Source organism: Ranitomeya imitator, chromosome 5 (assembly GCF_032444005.1).
Source record: "Ranitomeya imitator isolate aRanImi1 chromosome 5, aRanImi1.pri, whole genome shotgun sequence".
Classification (NCBI taxonomy): domain Eukaryota; kingdom Metazoa; phylum Chordata; class Amphibia; order Anura; family Dendrobatidae; genus Ranitomeya; species Ranitomeya imitator.
In genome coordinates, this window is record NC_091286.1 from 174,429,312 (window position 1) to 174,456,252 (window position 26,941).

The 26,941-nt window shown below is 41.0% G+C and overlaps 1 protein-coding gene across 10 annotated transcripts in view; it reads right to left on the minus strand.

The window, feature by feature from the left end:
• Positions 1 to 26,941, minus strand: part of ERMARD (ER membrane associated RNA degradation) — a 591,898-nt gene that overhangs the window by 535,389 nt on the left and 29,568 nt on the right. For 9 of the 10 annotated variants that reach the window (XM_069769331.1, XM_069769332.1, XM_069769336.1 and 6 more), the window contains one exon: positions 25,845 to 26,013. In XM_069769331.1, the coding sequence (XP_069625432.1) occupies positions 25,845 to 26,013 (169 nt within the window). Of the gene's footprint in view, positions 1 to 25,844; positions 26,014 to 26,941 lie in introns of those variants that run through there. The other variant, XM_069769342.1, reaches the window with a different exon arrangement.

Below are 26,941 nucleotides of genomic sequence, written 5' to 3' on the forward strand. Positions count from 1 at the left end.
GGGTAGGGGTAGGGTTAGGGTTGGGGTAGGGTTAGGGTTAGGGGTAGGGTTAGGTTAGGGTTAGGTTAGGGGTAGGGTTAGGTTAGGGTTAGGAGTAGGGTTAGGGGTAGGGTTAGGGGTAGGGTTAGGTTAGGGGTAGGGTTAGGGGTAGGGTTAGGGTTAGGTTAGGGGTAGGGTTACGTTAGGGGTAGGGTTAGGGGGTAGGGTTAGGTTAGGGGTAGGGTTAGGGGTAGGGTTAGGTTAGGGGTAGGGTTAGGGTTAGGTTAGGGGTAGGGCTAGGGTTGGGGCTAAATTTAGGGTTAGGGTTGGGGCTAAATTTAGGGTTAGGGTTGGGGCTAAACTTAGGGTTAGGCTTCTTTCACACTTACGTCGGTACGGGGCCGTCGCAATGCGTCGGCCCGACATACCGACGCACGTTGTGAAAATTGTGCACAACGTGGGCAGCAGCTGTAGTTTTTCAACACATCCGCTGCCCAATCTATGTCCTGGGGAGGAGGGGGCGGAGTTACGGCCACGCATGCGCGGTCAGAAATGGCGGATGTGACGTACAAAAAAACGTTTCATTGAACGTTTTTTGTGCCGACGCTCCGCCAAAACACAACTGATCCAGTGCACGACGGACGCGACGTGTGGCCATCCGTCACGATCCGTCGGCAATACAAGTCTATGGGCAAAAAACGCATCCTGCGGGCACATTTGCAGGATCCGTTTCTTGTCCAAAACGACGGATTGCGACGGAATGCCAAACGACGCAAGTGTGAAAGTAGCCCTAGGGCTAGGGTTAGGGTTGGGGCTAAAGTTAGGGCTAGGGTTGGGGCTAAAGTTAGGGTTAGGGTTTGGATTAGTGTTCGTATTAGGGTTAGGGTTGGCATTAGGGTTACGCTTGGGATTAGGGTTAGGTTTGGGATTAGGGTTAAGGTTAGGGTTGTGATTAGGGGTGTATTGGGATTAGGGTTAGGTTTGAGGTTAGGGTTGAGATTAGGATTAGGGGTGTGTTGGATTTAGGGTTTTGATTAGGGTTATGGTTAGGGTTGACTTGGGGTAAGGGTTGTGATTATGGTTAGGGTTAGTGATTAGGATTATGGATGAGGTTGGGATTAGGGTTAGGGGTGTGTTGGGGTTAGGGTTGGAGCTAGAATTGGGGGGTTTCCACTGTTTAGGTACATCAGGGGGTCTCCAAACACGACAGCCAATTTTGCGCTCAAAAAGTCAAATGGTGCTCCCTCCCTTCTGAGCTCTGCCGTGCGCCCAAACAGTGGGTTACCCCCACATATGGGGCATCAGCGTACTCGGGATAAATTGGACAACAACTTCTGGGGTCCAATTTCTCTTGTTACCCTTGTGAAAATAAAAACTTGGGGGCTACAAAATCTTTTTTGTGAAAAAAAAAATATTTTTTATTTTCACGACTCTGCATTCTAAACTTCTGTGAAGCACTTGGGCATTCAAAGTTCTCACCACACATCTAGATAAGTTCCTTGGGGGGTCTAGTTTCCAAAATGGGGTCACTTGTGGAGGGTTTCTACTGGTTAGGTACATCAGGGGCTCTGCAAATGCAACATAATACCCGCAGACCATTCTATCAAAGTCTGCATTCCAAAACGGCGCTCCTTCCTTCCGAGCTCTGCCGTGCGCCCAAACAGTGGTTTACCCCCACATATGGGGTACCAGCATACTCAGGACAAATTGGACAACAACTTTTGGGGTCCAGTTTCTCTTGTTACCCTTGTGAAAATAAAAATTTGGTGGCTAAAAAATCTTTTTTGTGGAAAAAAAAAATATTTTTTATTTTCACGGCTCTGCATTATAAACTTCTGTGAAGCACTTGGGCATTCAAGGTTCTCACCACACATCTAGATAAGTTCCATGGGGGGTCTAGTTTCCAAAATGGGGTCACTTGTGGGGGATTTCTACTGTTTAGGCACATCAGGGGCTCTCCAAACGCGACATGGCGTCCAATCTCAATTCCAGCCAATTCTACATTGAAAAAGTAAAACGGCACTCCTTCTCTTCCAAGCTCTGCGGTGCGCCCTAACAGTTGTTTACCCCCACATATTGGGTATCAGCGTACTCAGGAGAAATTGCACAACAACTTTTGTGGTCTAATTTCTCCTGTTACCCTTGTGAAAATAAGAATTTGTGGGCAAAAAGATCATTTTTGTGTAAACAAAAGCGATTTTTTATTTTCACGGCTCTACGTTATAAACTTCTGTGAAGCACTTGGGGGTTCAAAGTGCTCACCACACATCTAGATAAGTTCCTTAAGGGGTCTAGTTTACAAAATGGTGTCACTTGTGGGGAGTTTCCACTGTTTAGGCACATCAGGGGCTCTCTAAACGTGACATGGCGTCCGATCTCAATTCCAGCCAATTCTGCATTGAAAAAGTCAAACGGCGCTCCTTCACTTCTAAGTTCTGCGGTGCGCCCTAACAGTGGTTTACCCCCACATATGGGGTATTGGCGTATTCAGGAGAAATTGCATAACAAAATTTATGGTTACATTTCTGTTTTTACACTTGTGAAAATAAAAAAAATGGTTCTGAATTAAGATGTTTGCAAAAAAAAGTTAAATGTTCATTTTTTCCTTCCACATTGTTTCAGTTCCTGTGAAGCACGTAAAGGGTTAATAAACTTCTTGAATGTGGTTTTGAGAACCTTGATGGGTGTAGTTTTTAGAATGGTGTCACACTTCATTATTTTCTATCATATAGACCCCTCAAAATGACTTCAAATGTGATGTGGTCCCTAAAAAAAAATGGTGTTGTAAAAATGAGAAATTGCTGGTCAACTTTTAACCCTTATAACTCCCTAACAAAAAAAAATTTTGTTTCCAAAATTGTGCTGATGTAAAGTAGACATGTGGGAAATGTTATTTATTAACTATTTTTTTTATGACATATCTCTCTGATTTAAGGGCATAAAAATACAAAGTTTGAAAACTGCAAAATTTTAAAAATTTTCGCCATATTTCCGTTTTTTTCATAAATAATCGCAAGTAATATCGAAGAAATGTTACCACTAACATGAAGTACAATATGTCACGAAAAAACAATCTCAGAATCAGCGGGATCCGTTGAAGCGTTCCAGAGTTATAACCTCATAAAGTGACAGTGGTCAGAATTGCAAAAATTGGCCTGGTCATTAAGTACCAAATTGGCTCTGTCACTAAGGGGTTAAACACTCAGACAACCCAAAATTTTCGCACAAAAATTTCCCACATATTTACAAGTCGGACAACACAAAAAAGAAAGCCGGTGTGGTCACAATCGTTAAAGGAACTCTCTCATTTGAATTTCTAGAGGAGATCAAAGATGCTAAAGGGAGGTTTCATATTCTTGTTTGTTCCTTGAATAACCAGATTTGCACAATCATCAATATTTACGCCCCCAACACAGGTCAAATAGGTTTTCTGAACAAAGTAAATAAAAAAGTAATGTCAATCAAGAGAGGTGCCATGATTTGGTTGGGAGACTTTAATTTGGTACCAAATGCAAATATGGATTCCTCCACCCCAAATAGATACCGACCACATACTTTTGACAATTGGATACACCAAAATGAATTATTTGACATCTTTCGGTGTCTAAACACCACTTCAACTGAATACACCCATTTCTCTGACCCTCATCAGTCAGCGTCACGATTTGATTTAATCTTATCGGACATTTTTACGCTCCCTAAAATCTATAGAATCACAATAGAAAGGAAAACATTCTCGGACCACTCCCCAGTTTCAGCAGAAATCCAAATTGGCCACTCGGTTAATAAAAATTCACTATGAAAATGTGACGCTAACCTACTACACCACCCTGACCATAGACCAATATTAGAGAAGTAGTGTATAATAGCCATGATCCGTCAAACTCAATCTGACAGGTGCCCCGCCCCTATCAAAGTGTATCAAAATGTGTAACCCCTCCCCTCCCCTTGTCTGACGGCTGGTATCCAGCTGTCCCTCCTTGTTTGATTCCCCCTTTTGATATCGTTTATATAACACATGTTTATAATTATAGCCTAGTCGTGTATTTATTTTACACGTGGTTTATAACACCTTTCTCATTTGTTTTATATTAGATTTTATACGTAGCCCGAGACTGGTGTTTCTGTATGCAGTCCTACATCCTGTTATGTGAAAAGTATTCTCATATTATACCAGTATTTCTTTTTATATTTTATTCACAGTGTATCCATATAGTGAATAGGGCTGATGTTTCTGTATGCAATCCTACATCCTGTTATGTGAAAAGTATTCTCAAACACTAACTAAATGGTGAACATTACCTAAATTAGGTTAACTGTGGGTCAGAGGTTTATAGCACCTAGGTCAAGCAATTGTTGTTGTATTTGCGTACCCAATAAATGTTTATTTTCACAAGCAGAAGAGGCAGCTTTTCTCTTTGTACATGTATTGTACCTGAATTGATATTTGCTTTCTCTTTTTTGTGTCCTGAAGATGGTATCTGAGAAGTTATTTGTTATCTACTGAGGTCATTGTAAGTTGTGTTTATTCACATTGTAGCAGATTTTCTCATTGTGGCTGCCTTATATACACAGAAGCGATATGCACCAATGTCACAACACAAGTTATAATATGACCCAATGTTACAACACAAGTAAAACCAAAGACACGATATTGTAAAAATGTAAAAAAAAATTTATTTCTCACAATAAAACAGCATCTCAAAGACATTTCAATACTATAAAAATTCTTACAGAATATAAAAAGTAAAAACATTAAAATAGTACAATGAACAATTACACTTCTTACAAAATAATTAATATAGAGTTACAAGGCGAGTACAGCATTTTAGCCAGTACATTCTTTACATCGTGAGCCACATGGTTTGCAGCATCGGTAGAGACCTTTTTTTAGGTAGCAGAGTTCCACGTGTGGAACCTAATGACGGGGAATGTAAAGATTGAATTGTACGGGGAGCCGCCGCTAACTTCAGCGGTGTAGATACAGAGCGTGTCTCACTGTTGGTAATTTTTAATTCATCTAAAAGCTTCCTAGTAGCGGTGTTACCCACAACTGTAGACGGCATATTTAGTTCGGCCATAGCCTGCATAAATGAATCCCAACCCGGCGGTAAATTTCTACTGTTCAGAGCATGGCTCTGCGTTGTACTACGTACCAAATCCAGTAAGTTAGACCCTGGTATTACGGATCCTTTGAAAATAAATTCAGCATTATTATTCCATGCTGTGACATTTTTATTCTGCAGCAACCTGTTTAGTAAAAATTCAGCATTCTTTTTATATCTTTGGTTTATATTATATTAGCTTTTTGTCATAGGTCAGTGATTTTTGCACTTTATTAACATACAACACACAAGAAATAGACATTTAGAACTTATTTATGATTAATATGCGATTATTAGGCATTTAGGACTTATGTTATCATGTTTTTTGCACTTTATTAATATGATGCCCACATAGGTCCGGGATTTTTGCACTTTATTAATATGCGTGCCACATAGGTCAGTGATTTTTGCACTTTATTAACATACAACACACACAAGAAATAGACATTTAGAACTTATTTATGATTAATATGCGATTATTAGTCATTTAGGACTTATGTTATCATGTTTTTGCACTTTATTAATATGCGGCTATTAGTCATTTAGGACTTATGTTATCATGTTTTTGCACTTTATTAATATGCGTGCCACATAGGTCAGGGATTTTTTGTACTTTATTAATATGCGGGCCACAAACACTTCTGCACCCACGGGCGCTTCTCAACCAACCATGCATCCGGTACTCATCAGGCACTGTGAAATAATGCAAAAATACATCTGTGTGCGGCTGTCGGCATCAACATTTTGCTATTATAAGTTTATGGTTCTGTAAAGAACACGCAACACATACAGAACTCACACACACACACAAATACACACAACACACAACACGCACATATTATGAAAAATGACAACCATTGTATGTGATTTAAAAGACTTTAGTTAGATTTATCAGGGGTGATTTAGTTTGAAAGCACGCAGTTCCGCGGTAATGTCTGGTGTTGTTAGTATTGCTAATTAGGTCATATAAATAGAAAATTATGTAGAAACCCAAAGTTTTGATAAGTATGAAAATACACCAATATTAACTATTTGTGCTATTTTAGGCGTAAATTTGTCCTATATGTATAGCAGTCAGGAGTTGGGGCGATGAAATATGTGTTACAAGCGTAATGAATTGCAGATATATTCTACAGTGTATGTCATTTTGAGAAATGTGTGGCATAACAATTACCTATTACGGCCACTAGATGGCAGAATATCATATTAATTATACATTGGGGTTTACTTTTGGAAACTTACAAATTCCTATAATTATGCTTATACCTTAGGCGTGTATTTACATGGCGCTGTAATTCGCACTTTTACAGACTATATGTGGATTACAGCATGTATACAGTAACAGGCGGAATGACTGAGTGTAATATTGCACGCAATACTGTGCAAAGGGTCTGAATACTTATGACCGTGTGATATTTCAGTTTTCTTTTTAATAAATTCGCAAAAATTCTACATTTCTGTTTTGTTCAGGCATGACGGCGTGCAGGGTGTACATTAATATATATATATATATATATATATATATATATATATATATATATATATATATATATATATATCTCAGAATGCAGCTGAATAGTATTGCTAATTAGGCCATATAAATAGAAAATTATGTAGAAACCCAAAGTTTTGATAAGTGTATGAAAATACACCAATATTAACTATTTGTGCTATTTTAGGCGTAAAATTGGCCTATATGTATAGCAGACAGGAGTTGGGGCGATGAAATATGTGTTACAAGCGTAGTGAATTGCAGATATATTCTACAGTGTATGTCATTTTGAGAAATGTGTGGCATAACCAATTACCTATTACGGCCACATTTCTATGCAGTGTATTTTAGAACCAGTGTTTCTGGCTGCAGACTGTAATGTGTAAGGTATTCTCATTTTTATATATTGTATATTATAACACACCATGCCGTTTATATAATAATCACAGTTGTGTCTCTACAGGACAACGTGGCTTACAAAGACATTTCAATAATATAAGTGTGAAACTGACAGACAAGCACAGCTGTGTCTCTACAGGACATGCTGGTCACTAGACAGCCAGAGTTTCTGTGGGGGAGATATACTAACAGAGGTTCTGTTGACCCAAAAAAACCGGTGTAGAACGTACACAGAGAGCAACTTACAATATTTACTAAGGTAGCGGAAATGAGTTTACTGCAGTTATCAGAGCATTGTATTTTATTTGACAGCCACAAGTCACACAGGTCATGATGATAGTGTATCTGCAGCATGTTATTTGGAAATAAAGAAGCCTTTTTTGTATTTGCCCGCATTTTATATAAAATCTGCATAAAAAAATCTTCTTGGCTACACCAAAACACGTAAGAAACAAATGTATAACTTTTAGATCTACCGCATCCACAGATATTATTTCAGCGTTCTTTAATTCTACATTATTTTAGCACATATTAATTTCACAACTTTTATATGATATTTATAACACTCATTTTATATGAGTTCTCTAACACATTCTCACGGGGATATTATATATATATATTTTGTGTTTTGCGCAATTATTTGACACTGTAATTCGCATTTTATATAAAATATGCATAAAAAAATCTTCACATTCTCACGGGAATATTATATATATATTTTGTGCTCTGCACCATTATTTGACACTGTAATTCGCATTTTATATGCCGCTGCTTTTTCTTGTTTTTTGTGTAAAAATCTCTGGCAGACAGGCACAGCTGTATCTCTACAAGACATGCGGGACACACCAGAGACATTGGAAATTGGGGTTTATAATGTCGAATTCAGAAAATAACCATTTTATATTGAATGACTAATGATTTCTATAGGCCTACTTTACTATGAAATTATGCATAAAAAAATCTTCTTGGTTAACCCAAAACTGTAAGAAACAAACGCATAACTTTTAGCTCGAACACATCAGCATATATTATTACAGTTTTTTTGCTGAATTAAAAATTATACAGTTATTTCATATTTTTGGGTCTTAATGACAGGAGAAATTATTGATAGAAACCCAGAATTTTGATACGTGTATGAAAATACACCAATATTAACTATTTGTGCTATTTTAGGCACAAATTTGGTCTATATGCATAACAGACAGGAGTTGGGGCGAAGAAATATGTGTTACATGCGTAGTGAATTGCAAATATATTCTGAAGTGTATGGCATTTTGAGAAATGTGTAGCATAAACAATTACCTATCACGGTCACTAGATGGCAGAATATCATATTAATTATACATTGGGGTTTACTTTTGGAAGCTTATAAAGGCGGTGTGTATGTGCACAGGATGACTTATTTTGTTTTTTATAGTCACTAATATCCATATTAAATGACTCTTTAGCTTTATGAGTAAGAGACAACCTACAAATAGAATCCTTTTCCCTAGTAGTTTTATATTCTATGTCTGATATATTTCTACACAAAGCTACAAAACTATTTTGTAGTTTATAATGTATCACATTGTAGAGATACAGCTGTGCCTGTCTGCCAGAGATTTTTACACAAAAAACAAGAAAAAGCAGCGGCATATAAAATGCGAATTACAGTGTCAAATAATGGTGCATAACACAAAATATATATATATATATATATATATATATATATATATATATATATATATATATATATAATATCACCGTGAGAATGTGTTAGAAAACTCATAAAATGAGTGTTATAAATATCATATAAAAGTTGTGAAATTAATATGTGCTAAAATAATGTAGAATTAAAGAATGCTGGAATAATATATGTGTCACACCCTTTTGAGATAACAAAAATACTAGGGCTAGATTTATGGCACTCCCGGGATTATCAAAAAGCTAATATAATATAAACCAAAGATATAAAAAGAATGCTGAATTTTTACTAAACAGGCGGCTGCAGAATAGAAATGTTACAGCATGGAATAATAATGCTGAATTTATTTTCAAAGGATATTAGTAAGGCCGCGAACCAATAAATGATTTTACAATATTGTGTTATAAATCTCTTATAAATGAGAATGTGTTATAAATATCATATAAAAGTTGTGAAATTAATATGTGATAAAATAATGTAGAATTAAAGAACGCTGGAATAATATCTGCGGATGCGACAGCGCTAAAAGTTATACATTTGTTTCTTACATGTTTTGGTGCAGCCAAGAAGATTTTTTATGCAGATTTTATATAAAATGCGAATTACAGTGTCAAATAATGATGCAGAGCACAAAATATATATATAATATTCCCGTGAGAATGTGAAGATTTTTTTATGCATATTTTATATAAAATGCGAATTACAGTGTCAAATAATTGCGCAAAACACAAAATATATATATATAATATCCCCGTGAGAATGTGTTAGAGAACTCATATAAAATGAGTGTTATAAATATCATATAAAAGTTGTGAAATTAATATGTGCTAAAATAATGTAGAATTAAAGAACGCTGAAATAATATCTGCAGATGCGGTAGATCTAAAAGTTATACATTTGTTTCTTACGTGTTTTGGTGTAGCCAAGAAGATTTTTTTATGCAGATTTTATATAAAATGCGGGCGAATACAAAAAAGGATTCTTTATTTCCAAATAACATGCTGCAGATACACTATCATCATGACCTGTGTGACTTGTGGCTGTCAAATAAAATACAATGCTCTGATAACTGCAGTAAACTCATTTCCGCTACCTTAGTAAATATTGTAAGTTGCTCTCTGTGTACGTTCTACACCGGTTTTTTTGGGTCAACAGAACCTCTGTTAGTATATCTCCCCCACAGAAACTCTGGCTGTCTAGTGACCAGCATGTCCTGTAGAGACACAGCTGTGCTTGTCTGTCAGTTTCACACTTATATTATTGAAATGTCTTTGTAAGCCACGTTGTCCTGTAGAGACACAACTGTGATTATTATATAAACGGCATGGTGTGTTATAATATACAATATATAAAAATGAGAATACCTTACACATTACAGTCTGCAGCCAGAAACACTGGTTCTAAAATACACTGCATAGAAATGTGGCCGTAATAGGTAATTGGTTATGCCACACATTTCTCAAAATGACATACACTGTAGAATATATCTGCAATTCACTACGCTTGTAACACATATTTCATCGCCCCAACTCCTGTCTGCTATACATATAGGCCAATTTTACGCCTAAAATAGCACAAATAGTTAATATTGGTGTATTTTCATACACTTATCAAAACTTTGGGTTTCTACATAATTTTCTATTTATATGGCCTAATTAGCAATACTATTCAGCTGCATTCTGAGATATATATATATATATATTAATGTACACCCTGCACGCCGTCATGCCTGAACAAAAATGTAGAATTTTTGCGAATTTATTAAAAAGAAAACTGAAATATCACACGGTCATAAGTATTCAGACCCTTTGCACAGTATTGCGTGCAATATTACACTCAGTCATTCCGCCTGTTACTGTATACATGCTGTAATCCACATATAGTCTGTAAAAGTGCGAATTACAGCGCCATGTAAATACACGCCTAAGGTATAAGCATAATTATAGGAATTTGTAAGTTTCCAAAAGTAAACCCCAATGTATAATTAATATGATATTCTGCCATCTAGTGGCCGTAATAGGTAATTGTTATGCCACACATTTCTCAAAATGACATACACTGTAGAATATATCTGCAATTCATTACGCTTGTAACACATATTTCATCGCCCCAACTCCTGACTGCTATACATATAGGACAAATTTACGCCTAAAATAGCACAAATAGTTAATATTGGTGTATTTTCATACTTATCAAAACTTTGGGTTTCTACATAATTTTCTATTTATATGACCTAATTAGCAATACTAACAACACCAGACATTACCGCGGAACTGCGTGCTTTCAAACTAAATCACCCCTGATAAATCTAACTAAAGTCTTTTAAATCACATACAATGGTTGTCATTTTTCATAATATGTGCGTGTTGTGTGTTGTGTGTATTTGTGTGTGTGTGTGAGTTCTGTATGTGTTGCGTGTTCTTTACAGAACCATAAACTTATAATAGCAAAATGTTGATGCCGACAGCCGCACACAGATGTATTTTTGCATTATTTCACAGTGCCTGATGAGTACCGGATGCATGGTTGGTTGAGAAGCGCCCGTGGGTGCAGAAGTGTTTGTGGCCCGCATATTAATAAAGTACAAAAAATCCCTGACCTATGTGGCACGCATATTAATAAAGTGCAAAAACATGATAACATAAGTCCTAAATGACTAATAGCCGCATATTAATAAAGTGCAAAAACATGATAACATAAGTCCTAAATGACTAATAATCGCATATTAATCATAAATAAGTTCTAAATGTCTATTTCTTGTGTGTGTTGTATGTTAATAAAGTGCAAAAATCACTGACCTATGTGGCACGCATATTAATAAAGTGCAAAAATCCCGGACCTATGTGGGCATCATATTAATAAAGTGCAAAAAACATGATAACATAAGTCCTAAATGCCTAATAATCGCATATTAATCATAAATAAGTTCTAAATGTCTATTTCTTGTGTGTTGTATGTTAATAAAGTGCAAAAATCACTGACCTATGACAAAAAGCTAATATAATATAAACCAAAGATATAAAAAGAATGCTGAATTTTTACTAAACAGGTTGCTGCAGAATAAAAATGTCACAGCATGGAATAATAATGCTGAATTTATTTTCAAAGGATCCGTAATACCAGGGTCTAACTTACTGGATTTGGTACGTAGTACAACGCAGAGCCATGCTCTGAACAGTAGAAATTTACCGCCGGGTTGGGATTCATTTATGCAGGCTATGGCCGAACTAAATATGCCGTCTACAGTTGTGGGTAACACCGCTACTAGGAAGCTTTTAGATGAATTAAAAATTACCAACAGTGAGACACGCTCTGTATCTACACCGCTGAAGTTAGCGGCGGCTCCCCGTACAATTCAATCTTTACATTCCCCGTCATTAGGTTCCACACGTGGAACTCTGCTACCTAAAAAAAGGTCTCTACCGATGCTGCAAACCATGTGGCTCACGATGTAAAGAATGTACTGGCTAAAATGCTGTACTCGCCTTGTAACTCTATATTAATTATTTTGTAAGAAGTGTAATTGTTCATTGTACTATTTTAATGTTTTTACTTTTTATATTCTGTAAGAATTTTTATAGTATTGAAATGTCTTTGAGATGCTGTTTTATTGTGAGAAATAAAATTTTTTACATTTTTACAATATCGTGTCTTTGGTTTTACTTGTGTTGTAACATTGGGTCATATTATAACTTGTGTTGTGACATTGGTGCATATCGCTTCTGTGTATATAAGGCAGCCACAATGAGAAAATCTGCTACAATGTGAATAAACACAACTTACAATGACCTCAGTAGATAACAAATAACTTCTCAGATACCATCTTCAGGACACAAAAAAGAGAAAGCAAAGATCAATTCAGGTACAATACATGTACAAAGAGAAAAGCTGCCTCTTCTGCTTGTGAAAATAAACATTTATTGGGTACGCAAATACAACAACAATTGCTTGACCTAGGTGCTATAAACCTCTGACCCACAGTTAACCTAATTTAGGTAATGTTCACCATTTAGTTAGTGTTTGAGAATACTTTTCACATAACAGGATGTAGGATTGCATACAGAAACATCAGCCCTATTCACTATATGGATACACTGTGAATAAAATATAAAAAGAAATACTGGTATAATATGAGAATACTTTTCACATAACAGGATGTAGGACTGCATACAGAAACACCAGTCTCGGGCTACGTATAAAATCTAATATAAAACAAATGAGAAAGGTGTTATAAACCACGTGTAAAATAAATACACGACTAGGCTATAATTATAAACATGTGTTATATAAACGATATCAAAAGGGGGAATCAAACAAGGAGGGACAGCTGGATACCAGCCGTCAGACAAGGGGAGGGGAGGGGTTACACATTTTGATACACTTTGATAGGGGCGGGGCACCTGTCAGATTGAGTTTGACGGATCATGGCTATTATACACTACTTAGAGAAATCACTAACAAATTATTTCACAGAGAATTCACCTACTGAAACATCCCCTTTCACCCATTGGTGTGCCCATAAGGCAGTCATGAGGGGTATCATGATCCAAATCTCTGCAAAAAGGAAAAGGTTGCTTAGAATTCAGATTGATGACATTCAAAATAAAATAAAAGACAAAGAAAGCGAACAACTAAGTTTAAACCCCCCCTCTACTCAAATTAAAATAGAGCTACTGAACCTCAGGCAGGAGATTAAGAAAATCATATTTTCATCATTCCACACCATGGTCAAAATTTCCAAAATGAAGCAATATTCCTCAATTAATAAGCCAACGCGTTACATGATTAATAGAATGAAAAAAATAAGACAAGCAAACAGGATCACCAAAATACAAACAAAAAATGGTACAACGGTATCTCATCCCCAAGATATAGCCAACTCCTTCGCAGATGATCACAGCAAATTATATAATTTACATTCCCAACCCTCCACCCCACATCCCAATGTTTCTGACATTGAAAAATTCTTGACCTCAATTAGCCTTCCAAAATTGACCCTTGATGATTTAGAAAACCTAACCTCCCCTTTTTCCCTAGAAGAAATAGAAAGAACCATTCTTCAACTCAAGGACTTTAAATCGCCAGGCCCAGATGGTTTCGGAAACGCATATTGTAAAACCTTCACCAAATTACTCTCCCCACATCTACAAAACCTTTTTAATATAGCTAGTTCCTCAGGTAAATTCCCAGCAGAAATGTTAGAATCGACAATTATTTTAATTCCCAAACACAATTCGGACTTAACCCTTGTTAATAATTACAGGCCAATTTCCTTAATCAATACAGATCTGAAAATTTACTCCAAGCTAATTGCAAATAGGTTCAAATCCTATTTGCCGTTATTGGTTCGTGGGGACCAAATGGGTTTTATAACAGGTCGTCAAGCGCCAGATGGTACTAGAAGACTTATCAACTCAATTAAATTGATTCATTCCTCTAAAGTGCCATCTGTAATTATTACTCTAGACGCCGAAAAGGCTTTTGACCGATTAAATTGGCTTTATTTAACATCAGTACTTCAAAAATTTGGGTTTAATGAAAAATATATCAACAGCGTAATGGCACTCTATTCAAAACCAACAGCCAAAATTTATGCAAACAACTACTCCTCTACACAATTTAACATTTCAAATGGTACAAGACAAGGGTGCCCTTTATCTCCGCTGCTTTTTATTTTATCAATGGAACCACTGGCGCAATCAATTAGACAAAATAATTCCATAAAAGGTCTACAAACGCGAACACGCCATTATAAGATAGGGCTCTTTGCCGACGACATGATGTTTACCCTGACGGACCCCTATGAATCAGTTTCGGAGCTACAAAAAAACCCTTCAATTTTTTTCAACTATTACCCTTTTTAAGATAAACGAAAATAAATCCAAAATATTGCCGTTTTACTTGACGGAATTAGAAACAAAGAAAATAAAAGATATAGTTTAATTCAGTTGGTCGGAAGGAGACCTAGACTATCTAGGTATAATCATTTCAAAAAAACTAGACACATTAATGAAGAAAAACTTGAACAAACTCTTGGAAAATATAAAGACCTGGGTTTCCTCGGTACAAAAGACCTCTCGTGGTGGGGCAGAGTATTGGCAACTAAAATTTTTATTGTCCCAAAAATCTCTTATATACTGAGAACACTTCCCCTAAAAATCAACACTTCCTACCTGACTAGCTTCCAATCAACAATAAATACGTTTATTTGGAATAAAAAAAAGGGCCCGCATTTCCACAAACATTCTATATAAATGCAAGGAATTTGGGGGCATAGGCTTACCAAACATTACAGCTTTATATCTATCGAATTTAATAAAACAAAGCCAGTATTGGTTCATGAAAGAAGATCCTCCGAATTGGCTTGACCTTGAAATTGAACTTAACCATAGGAAATCTCCCAAAGAATTGGTTTTTGACCATATTCTCAACAGACCTTATAAGGCCTACGCCCATCACATCTTTTCTCCTATTATATATGCCTGGAATAAATTGTTCAAACGAAAGAGAGGCTCCAACAGGAAAATCCTCCTCCAAAATACCCCTATAGAGATTATCATGCTTACCCAAAATATTAACCCCTCCCCCATATGGAGAGACAATGGGATTCAAAAATTAAATGATATCTATGATGGGGTTAAATTTCTCACCTTCAGCTCTATTAAACAAAAATTTAAAATACCCTCCTTAGTTTGAGCTGCGGCGATGAAAACTAAATCTCTGAGCACTTACAAATTCTCAGAGGACACCAGAGCATGCTCAGGAAATCTCTAGTAACGAGTATATTCGCTCATCACTATTAGTTACTAGTGGTGAGCGAACGTGCTCGCCAGTGCTCGTTACTCACCCGAGTATTACTATGCTCGGTGAACTCGGCGAGCAGCAAGCATTTCCAGGATTATTCGGCGGTAACTGCAGTCTCCACTCAGCGTTTTTGGCAGACTTGAGAGAGCCAATCACAGTACAGGGATTGTCTGCCAGGCCATGAAACACCGCAACCATCTTTGTTGTGGTCGTGCAGTGATTGGCTTGGCCACACAGCATCATCCCGAGTATAAGAGACCTGGCGCCGCCCTGCTCACCGCATTCAACTCCGGATTCAGCGAGAGTAGGGAGAGCTGCTGCCGAGATAGGGTCAGAATCGTGCTTTTTAGTGTTAGTGTCGGTCTGGAACTGTGAAATCCACAACTCCTGAGAAACCAATGGTCCTTTTTAGGGCTAATTCGAGGGTCCCAATATTGCAGCGCTAGACAGGCAGGGCACAGCATATCCACAGTGCAAGGCCTGCAGGCACTGTATGTGTGTCCACTGCTCCCACTGCATCCATCCCAAAGCTCCATAAGTGTCTGCTGCTGCAACTTCGTTACTATATACCGTATATACTCGAGTATAAGCCGACCCGAGTATAAGCTGACCCCCCTAATTTTGCCACAAAAAACTGGGAAAACTTATTGACTCGAGTAGAAGCCTAGGGTGGAAAATGAAGCAGCTACTGGTAAATTTCAAAAATAAAAATAGATGCTCCATACCGTTCATTATTGCCCCATAGATGCTTCATATACAACTGTGCTATATAGAATGCTCTGCCCCGTTCATTATGGCCCCATAGATGCTCCACATAAAGCTGTGCCATATGGAATGCTCTGCACCGTTCATTATGACCCCATAGATGCTCCATAGAAAGCTGTGCCATATATATATTGCTCTGCACCGTTGATTATGGCCCCATAGATGCTCCTTATAAAGCTGTGCCCCATATATATTGCTCTGCACAGTTGATTATGGCCCCATAGATGCTCCTTATAAAGCTGTGCCCCATATATATTCCTCTGCACCGTTCATTATGGCCCCATAGATGCTCCTTATAAAGCTGTGCCATATAGAATGCTGCTGGTGCTGCAATAAAAAAAAAATAAAAAAAATCACATACTCACTTCTCTTGCTCAGGACGCCGGCGCTTTCAATATTTACCTGCTCCTCGTGCGGCTCTGTCTCCAGCACTGACGCTCAGCAGAGGGCGCGCACTGACTACGTCACCGCGCCCTCTAACCTGAGCGTCACTGCTAGAGGACGCTGCAGACGGAGCCGCACCGGAGCGAGGAGCAGGTAAATATCGCGCAGCGCTGCGCTCCCCGTATACTTACCTACTCCTGGTGCGGTCCCCGCAGTCCCTGGCTTCCCCGACGCTGCAGCTTCTTCCTGTAATTGAGCGGTCACAGTTACCGATCATTTACAGCAATGAATATGCGGCTCCTCCCCTATGGGAGGTGGAGCCGCATATTCATTTCTGTAATGAGCGGTGCCATGTGACCACTCAGTACAGGAAGAACCTGCAGCGCCAGGGCAGCCAGGGACTGCAGGGAACGGGCCAGGAGCAGGTAAGTATAATTACACAGCCCCCACTCCCCTTCCCCTGCCGACCTCCCGGTATATGACTCGAGTATAAGCCGAGAGGGGGACTTTCAGCCCAAAAAAAGGGCTGAAAATCTCTGCTTATACTCGAGTATATACGCTACCTTTTTTTTTCAAAAAATTCACCCCAAAAAAACAAAAATATACAGTCTGTTTTGTCAAGACTGAGGCCTGTTCAAAAATCCTAATTTGTCAGGCATATGTAGCATAGTTGTGTGTGCTAGCCTTGTGCGCCTTTTTGTGTGTGTTTTAAAATCACCGAAAAAGGCCTCACATCTGCATGCTCCAACTTTGTGCATTGTAAGCTGGTGGACCCCTTATTTTGCTGTCTGAGACTAATTCTATATAGCACTATTTAGCTTCCAAAATAGTGGAATTAGATAAGCCCCTAATGCTGGTGGGCTTAGCTCATCGTCGATTTTGGAGGTGACAGATTTCCTTTAAAAAAAAAAAAAAAAAGGACACATTTTACAGTGTGGTACTTCCGTGACAGCCCTCATATCTGTGTGCTCCAAGTTTGGTCATTGTAGGCCGGTGTACCTCTTTTTTTGCTGTCCGATACTCTAATTCTATACAGCAGTATTTTGCATCTTAACGGGAACCTGTCACCCCCAAAATCGACGATGAACTAAGCCCACCAGCATCAGGGGCTTATCTACAGAATTCTGGAATGCTGTAGATAAGCCCCGGATGTATCCTGAAAGATGAGAAAAAGGTTAAATTATACTCACGCAGGGGCGTTCCCGCTGGGGTCCGGTCTGATGGGCGTCCGATCTCTCTGACCTTTCCCGGCGCCTGCACACTGCAGTACTTTGCTCTGCCCTCAACAGCGCAGACAAAGTACGCCTGCACCGCAGCGTGAAGACAAGAAGAGGACGTCATCGTAAGAAGATGGGAGGCCCCGGACCGCACCGCGACGCCCACCGCAGCGGGACTGCCCCTGGGTGAGTATAATCTAACCTCTTTTTCTTATCTTTCTGGATACATCGGGGGCTTATTTACAGCATTCCGGAATTATGTAGATAAGCCCCTAATGCTGGTGGGCTTAGCTCATCGTCGATTTTGGGGGTGACAGGTTTCCTTTAAAAAAAAAAAAAAAAAAGGACACATTTTACAGTGTGGTACTTCCGTGACAGCACTCATATCTGTGTGCTCCAAGTTTATGCATTGTAGGCCGGTGTACCTCTTTTTTTGCTGTCTGATACTCTAATTCTATACAGCACTATTTAGCATACATTTACTTCACCAAAAAGCCCCAAAAATTTGAACACAGTCTGTTAGATCAGGCTGAGGCCTGCCTGGTGTTTGGGTTAGAAAAATCGTAGATTTGCAGGTATACTGATCAGATATTACTTCGCTACTAATAAATATATTTTTGTTGAGCACTTGAAATAGTGCAGTAGTCCATTTAAAAATGGGCAAGGGACGGGGAAGTGGATGTGATGATGATGGTGCATGCAGAGGACGAGGCCGTGGCCAAGGTGATAGGGGGCAACAACAAAGACCCACATCTTCTTGCTTGACCTTCCTGTCACAGTTTCTAGGGGACCGCAACACACCACTATTGAAGCCAGAGCAGTGTGAAACGGTTGTTGGTTGGATAGAGCAGTGGTCCCCAACTCCAGTCCTCAAGGCCCACCAACAGGTCATGTTTTCAGGATTTCCTTTGCATTGCACAGGTGATGCAATTATTACCTGGGCAAGACGAAGGAAATCCTGAAAACATGACCTGTTGGTGGGCCTTGAGGACTGGAGTTGGGGACCTCTGGGATAGAGGATAATGCTTCCAGTCACTTAGCCACCACCACCAACATGTCTTCCACACGGTCAAGTCTGAGTAGCCGTGAGTGTGGCCCGGATATTCCTCACCCCGATTTTCCTTCTTCCCACCATGCCGAGTGCCCTGAGACCACTCATCCCACACTTGGACACTCTGAAGAGCTGTTAGTTTTCTATTTCAAGATTCTGGACACTCTGCCAGTCAACCTCAAGTGGGGACAGATGATATCGCATGTAGAGCTGCCCAAAGCTTTGACCAGCCCCGGTCACACGGAGGCGATGGTGGGAAAGTGTCACAAGAGGTGGACGATGATGAGATACAATTGCCAGAAAGTCAGTAGGAGGAGCAGGGTGCGGATGTGGAAGATGAGATATTTGGATGACAGTGAGTGACCCAACCTGGCAGGAGGACATGCATAGCAAGGACAGCAGCACACAGGGGGAAGGAGGCATATCCCCCCAACAGGCAGGAAAAAGCAGTGTGGTGGCCACAGACAGAAGGCGTGCATCCGTTCCCCGTCACACCAACATGAGTGAAGTTGCCATTGCACCTGTGAGATCTTCCCGATCTTTTTTAAAGACTCTGCCGATAACCCCAAACAGGCCATTTGCAGCACCTGCCATGCCCCCATCAGCAGAGGTAGCAAAACAACCAGCCTGACCACCACCAGCATGATCAGGCACATGCAAGCAAAGCACCCGACTTCGTGGGCCGAACCCAAGGCTCCAGGACCACTGCCTGCAGGTCACACCACTGCTTCTTCCACTGTTTTGCGTAGAAGTCAATCCCCAGTACACCGTGCATGTGAAGATACCTCTACCCCTGCACCTGTTGTGGCCCACAGTCAAGCAGCACCATCATCGAGCCCGTCCACTACCTTGTCCCAGCACAGCCATCAATTGTCTATAACCCAGTCTTTGGAACGCAAGCGGAAATACCCCGCCAACGCCCCACAGGCCACATTCCTAAATTCAAATATTTCTCTTCCGCTAGCGCTAGAAATGCTGCCTTTTAGGCTTCTTGAGACAGAAGCTTTCCGCAACCTGATGGCGGCGGCTGTCCCAAGGTATTTGGTGCCCAGCCGCCACTATTTCTCGCGGTGTGCTTACCGGCATTACATCAGCACGTGTCCCACAACATTACCCGTGCCCTCAACAATGCTGTTACAGGGAAAGTCCACCTAACCACAGACACGTGGACAAGTGCTTGTGGGCAGGGACGGTACATCTCACTGATGGCACATTGGGTTAACATAGTGGAAGCCAGGACCCAGTCAGACCTTGGGATGGAACGCATCCTCCCCACACCGAGGATTGCTGGCCCTACGTCTATCAGGGTTGCCCCCACAGTCTACAGCTCCTCCACCTCCTCCTCTTCATCCTCCATCTCTGAAATCAACACATTATTATTATTATTATTATTATTATTATTATTATTAATTGTTATAGCGCCATTTATTCCATGGCGCTTTACATGTGAGGAGGGGTATACATAATAAAAAAAAATACAATAATCTTAAACAATACAAGTCATAACTGGTACAGGAGGAGTGAGGACCCTGCCCACGAAGGCTCACAATCTATAAGGGATGGGTGAGGATACAGTAGGCGAGGATAGAGCTGGTCATGCAGCGGTTTGGTCGATCGGTGGTTACTGCAGGTGGTAGGCTTGTCAGAAGAGGTGGGTCTTCAGGTTCTTTTTGAAGGTTTCGATGGTAGGCGAGAGTCTGATGTGTTGTGGTAGAGGGTTCCAGAGTAGGGGTGATACGCGAGAGAAATCTTGTATACGATTGTGGGAAGAGGAGATAAGAGGGGAGTAGAGTAGGAGATCTTGTGAGGATCGGAGGTTGCGTGTAGGTAAGTACCGGGAGACGAGGTCACAGATGCATGGAGGAGACAGGTTGTGGATGGCTTTATACGTCATGGTTAGGGTTTTGTAGTGGAGTCTGTGGGCAATGGGGAGCCAGTGAAGGGATTGACAGAGGGTCGAGGTTGGGGAATAGCGGGGGGACAGGTGGATTAGTCGGGCAGCAGCGTTTAGAATAGATTGGAGGGGTGCGAGAGTGTTAGAGGGGAGGCCACAGAGCAGGAGGTTGCAGTAGTCAAGGCAAGAGATGATGAGGGCATGGACTAGGGTTTTTGCAGATTCTTGGTTGAGGAATGAACGGATTTGTGAAATATTTTTGAGTTGAAGTCGGCAGGAAGTGGAAAGGGCTTGGATATGTGGTTTGAAGGAGAGATCAGCGTCAAGGATTACCCCGAGGCAGCGAGCTTGTGGGACTGGGGAGAGTGGGCAGCCATTTACTGTAATGGATAGGTTCGTTGCGGGTGGTCGCGTGAGATGGGGGAAAGATGATGAATTCTGTTTTGTCCATGTTAAGTTTCAGAAATCTAGCGGAGAAGAAGGATGAAATAGTGGACAGACATTAAGGGATTCTGGTTAGAAGGGAGGTGATATCTGGTCCAGAGATGTAGATCTGTGTGTCATCAGCATAGAGGTGATACTGAAAGCCATGAGATTCTATGACCTGTCCCAGGCCAAAGGTGTAAATGGAGAAGAGCAGGGGCACAAGGACTGAACCTTGTGGGATTCCGACAGATAGAGGGCGAGGTGAGGATGTGGTGTGTGAGTGGGAGATGCTGAATGTCCGGTCTGTTAGGTATGATGAGATCCAGGATAGGGCCAAAACTGTGATGCCAAGGGATGAGAGGGTCTTTAATAATAGGGAATGGTCCACTGTGTCAAAGGCAGCCGACAGGTCAAGGAGGAGGAGGACAGAGTAGTGTCGCTTGCTCTTGGCGGGTAAGAGGTCATTGGTGACTTTAGTTAGGGCAGTTTCAGTGGAATAGTGTGACCGAAAGCCAGATTGTAGGCGGTCGAAGAGGGAGCAAGAAGAGAGATGGGAGGACAGTTCAAGGTAAACGTGTTGTTCCAGTAGTTTGGAGGCATAAGGGAGAAGTGATATAGGGCGATAGCTAGATACAGAGGATGGGTCAAGAGAAGGCTTTTTGAGGATAGGTGTGATGGAGGCATGTTTAAAGCTTGAGGGGAAGACACCAGTTGTTAGTGATAGGTTGAAGAGATGGGTTAGGGTTGGGATGAAGACTGTGGTGAGGTTTGGGATGAGGTGGGATGGGAGCGGGTCGTCACATCAGTCAGAAGCTGGAAGCACTGCCTCAGCCAGGCGGCAACAGGCTGTGCTGAAACTAATCTGCATAGGTGACAAACCACACAATGCAGAAGAGTTATGGACAGCTCTGAAAGAACAGTCAGATGTTTGGATGACACCGCTGAACCTACAGCCAGGCATGGTCGTGTGGGACAATGGCCATAACCTTTTGGCGGCTCTGAGGCAAGGTGAGCTCATGCATTTATCTTGCTTGGCCCATGTACTTAACCTCGTGGTTCGTTTTCTGAAAAGTTACCCGGAGCTGCTAGTGAAAGTACGCTGTCTTTCTGCCCATTTTAGAAAGTCAGCTACAGCTTCAGCCGCGCTTGCCGTGCTTCAGCAGCGTTTTCAGCTTCTAGATCACCGACTGTTGTGTGATGTCCCCACGCGATGGAAATCTACGCTGCATATGTTGGAAAAGATTTGTGAGCAGTAGAGGGCAGTTGTTGACTACCAACATCAACAAGGCCGTCGAATTTCAGGTCAGACTCCACACATAAGACCTCAGGAGTGGACATGGATGTCAGACATATGTAACATCCTCCAAAACTTTGAGGACTGCACCAAGATGGTTAGCGGCGATGACACCATAATTAGCATCACCATTCAGCTTCTCAGCATTCTGAAAACCTCTCTGCTCACAATTAAAGAGGATGCATTGCAGGCAGAAAACGAGGACATGGAGCAAGGAAACATACAGGGGGATTGTACTCAGCCCAGCCTCATGTCTTCTCAATGTGGATTAGTTGGCAATGAGGAGGAGGAGGAGGAGGAGGAAGAACAGGAGCTACTTTCATGCGCTATAGACGGTACTACAAACACATCTGTTTTAGCATCTGTTCAGCAGGGATGGCCTGAGGACAGGGAGGAGGAGGAGGACGACAGCTTGGTAAGTCATCCTGTTGGTGAGGACTCAGAAGTCTTGCCTGTTAGCAGTCTGGCAAGCATGGCTGACATTATGTTGCGCTGCATTTCATGTGACCCTGGCATTAGCAAAATTTTGGGTGACACTCATTACTGGTTGGTGACACTTTTAGACCCACGCTACAAGGAGAACTTTCAATCTTCTGCCTGAGGCAGAAAGGTGTACTAAAATGTTGCAGTACCAGAGGGCACTTGTAGCAGAATTATTTAGAAAATTCTATGTGAGAACGCTGGCAGCACACGTCTGAGTTTGTTGTATAACCAAGGACTCCAAGCGAGAGAGACAGAAGTGCAATCCAGCTCAGGCAGGGGAACAATGGCCAAGTTCTAGGACAGTTTTCTCAGGCCCTCCCATCGGGGCGGCCCAGAGCAAGGTGTGCTGTCACAAGAAGTGCAATGTTTATGAAGATGGTGAGGGAGTACCTTGCAGATCGTACAAATGTCCTCCATGATTCTTCTGCGCCTTTTAATTATTGGGTATCCAAGCTGGACACGTGGCATGAACTGGCTATCTACGCCTTGGAGATCCTGGCCTGCCCTGCTTCTAGCGTTCTGTCAGAGGGTTTTTTAGTGCCGCTAGTGGAATTATAACAGATAAGCGCATCCGCCTGTCAACTGAAAATGCTGACAGGCTGACCCTTATAAAAATGAACAAGGGCTGGATTGGGAAAGACTTCTGTACATCACAAAGTGAAACCAGTGAAATATAACCTCAAATACATTCTCTCTTTTGGGGAGGAGTATTCTCATGCACCTCTTCACAACCACACATGGGTATACGCTTCCAGATTTGGTCTGTGATATTGTCTGCATATTGTGAAGTGGATTTTCCTGGGCCCATCCAGTATGTGGTTTCCAAGGCGTAATGAGGTTCATATGACTGACTATGCAGCAGGACTGGCTTTGCTGCCAATGTGTAAAACAAAGGAGTATGGGAGTACAAAATGCATATTGTGAAGTGGATTTTCAGGGTCCCATCCAGTATGTGGGTTCAAAGGGGTAATGGGGTGCATATGAATTGGTAGCAGGGCAGGCCTTGAATTAAATGCAACACTTTTTCAGAAGTCCCCCCTGGACATCTTATGAAAGGGGTATTGTGGTGCGTCGTAATTTTTGGCAGCCCATCCACTCACAGCATAGGCTACAACAGCTTAGGAGACCCACTGTTTCATAATGGCCCTTTAAGAAGATTAATGCCACCTGATGCACCAGCTAAAATAGGCTCTGTGACTTTAAGAGTCCCTCCTTCATGAATTAAACAAGATGGGTCTGCTTATGTGTCACACACCACAGGGCCAGCTAGGGTTGTTACATGTTACAATGACATTTCCCAGTGAATGCTTTTGTAGTGGTTGAAAGCAATGTTATAGTTGAAAAACGTTTCAAAAACGCTGCGTCTGAACTAAGCCTAAGTGGGGAATTAAATTTTCGGTCTGGGGTTAACTATTTGGCCTTACAGGTAAGTCATTAACCTGCAAAGGATGTACCTTGACATATTTCCAAGCAAAACCCGTTTTGGTTTCGATTTAGTGTGTTTTTTGTGGCACCGGGAAAAATGGCAAGAATCTCAGAAAAAATTGATTAAATCTGTGAACTAGGAGTCAGGAATGCTTCCAGGAACAATCCCATGATGTACCTGTGTCATTTGAGCAGTGTTTCCACGATTTTCAGATGTTTTTAGACCTTAAAGGGCCCCCGGGGGCGATCGTGGTAAAATTATTTGGATCTCCTATAGACTTACATTGGGTGCGTTGTTCTGGCCGAGTACCCAAGCAACGAGCATTTTAGTGCTCGCCCATCACTATTAGTTACCAAATTCTGTGCAATACATGCGAGTTCCAAATGCTCACTATGGAAAAATCCTTGAGGGGGTAGTTTCCAAAATGATGTCACTTGTGGGGGACTTTCTGCCTAATTTGTGTTCCAAAATTCAATTGGTGCTCTTTCCCTTCCAAGCCCTGACATCCATCTAAACAGAGGTTTTTGACTGGTATCAGCGCACTAGGCAACAAATTGCAGGGTCCATTTTCTTGAGTAATTCCTTGTAAAACTGAAACAATTGGGGTTAAAGCGACATTTTAGAAAAAAAAGAAATTTCTTTTTTCCACTCAACTTTGCATTAATTCCTATGAAACACCTGAAGGTTTAAAAAATTTCTGCCAGCAGTTTTGAAGTGTTTGAGGGGAGTGGCTTTTAAAATGGTACCACTTTTGGGGATTTCCCAACATATAGACTCCATAAAGTTCATTTTAATGTTTCCCTAAAAACAGATTTTGAAAATTTCTTGGAAAAAAAACAAAATAATCAGAAATCGCTGCTAAACGATTACCCTTATAACATCCTAACAAAATGACATTTGAAAAATGATGTAGATGTAAAGTAGACAAATGGGAAATGTTATTACAGTAATTGTTTTGTATAGCAGGACTAACTGTTTTAAGGATATAAAGATAGAAAGTTTGAAAATTGCACATTTTTCAAATTTTCAGCAAAATTACAATATTTTTAAAAATACACACAGAACATAATCACCCTAAATCTACCATTAACAATGTACAATATGTCACACAAAAAAAGAAAGTCTCAGAATCACTGGGATACACTGAAGCATCCTGGTCAGGTTAAAATAGGCACGGTCATTAAAGGGTTAAGGCCACACTGTTTGAAATTAATTTTTCTAAAACCTGTTGCCTATAATATGGCCAATGCAGGACTTTACATCTGTGGCAAATTATGAAAACATCAAAGATTTGTCATTGTATCCTTAGATAAACATTCCACTCAGGGGCATTCAAAATTCTGCAGACCGTGGTTAAACCCATCGAATAGCCAATTTGACTGTTTTGAGTTTTGCTTGTCAATCAAGTAAATTAGACACTGCTAACAATTATATAACTAACCTGAGGGCAAGTAGGAAACTTGTTCGCAGATTTGGCTCCAGCATACGTGATTATCCTCGTTTAAGAAACTTCTTATTTCAATACTATTTTGGACCTCAAATCCAACCAAACACACCATGTTGTACACTGCTGGTGACAGGCATGTGCCAACAGGAAACGATCCAGGCATCTGAAACACAAAATAGTAACTGTGACGCTGTAAGAATCTGGCTGCACTCGGATGTCACCCGAGTGCAGTCCTATTAGAGCATGTAGATTCAAACAGTGAAAAACGGAGAGTGGACCCACTGGACCGTGATGACGAACCCCTCTCTGACGAACTGACCAGGTGGACCGCCCCTATACAGGGAGAGTTAGGGGCAGGCCCGTGAGGGACTATCGCCACGGAAGCTGGAGGGTCGACTGAGATCAGATGGGAACACAGCAGGCACAAAGGGAAAGAGGGAACAGAAAGGAACTACTGAGACAAGGGAGAAGATGGGAACGCTACAGAGGCACGGAGGCTGGCAGGACAATATGGAGACACCGAGGCTGACGGGAGCAAGGAAAAGATATAGGAGCCGGACAGGTACCACAGAGGAAAAGGAACTGAAGGAACAAGGCAGGAACACAGGAAACAGGCAGGCACTGCAGAGGGCGGAGGAGACCCAAAGTCAGAGAGCTAGGAACGCACAGAGACCACAGGTGGCCAGAAGCACTTGTAAACACAAATGAACATCAGGCACAGAGAAGCAGCAGGAAGCAGTTTACATAGCAGCATGGGAGCTACTTCCGGGTTACAGTCCTCCAGGATGACGGAGAGGACAGGAAAGAGCGCCAACAGAGGAATCAGATGTGCGCACGCGCAGAGCTGAATGCGACGCTCGCGCGCACCCGGCGAGCTGCAGTGGGGAGAGGCGGCGGCAGCAACGGCATGACAGTACCCCCATCTTTACGCCCCTCCTTTTTAAGACTAGAAAGAAACCGGGACAAAATACGAGGAGCCCGAATGTTCTCTCGAGGCTCCCAGGACCTCTCCTCGGGACCAAAACCCTTCCAGTCAACCAAAAACAAAGTTCTCCCTCTAAGTTTTTTCATGGCTAAAATGTCCCTAACTT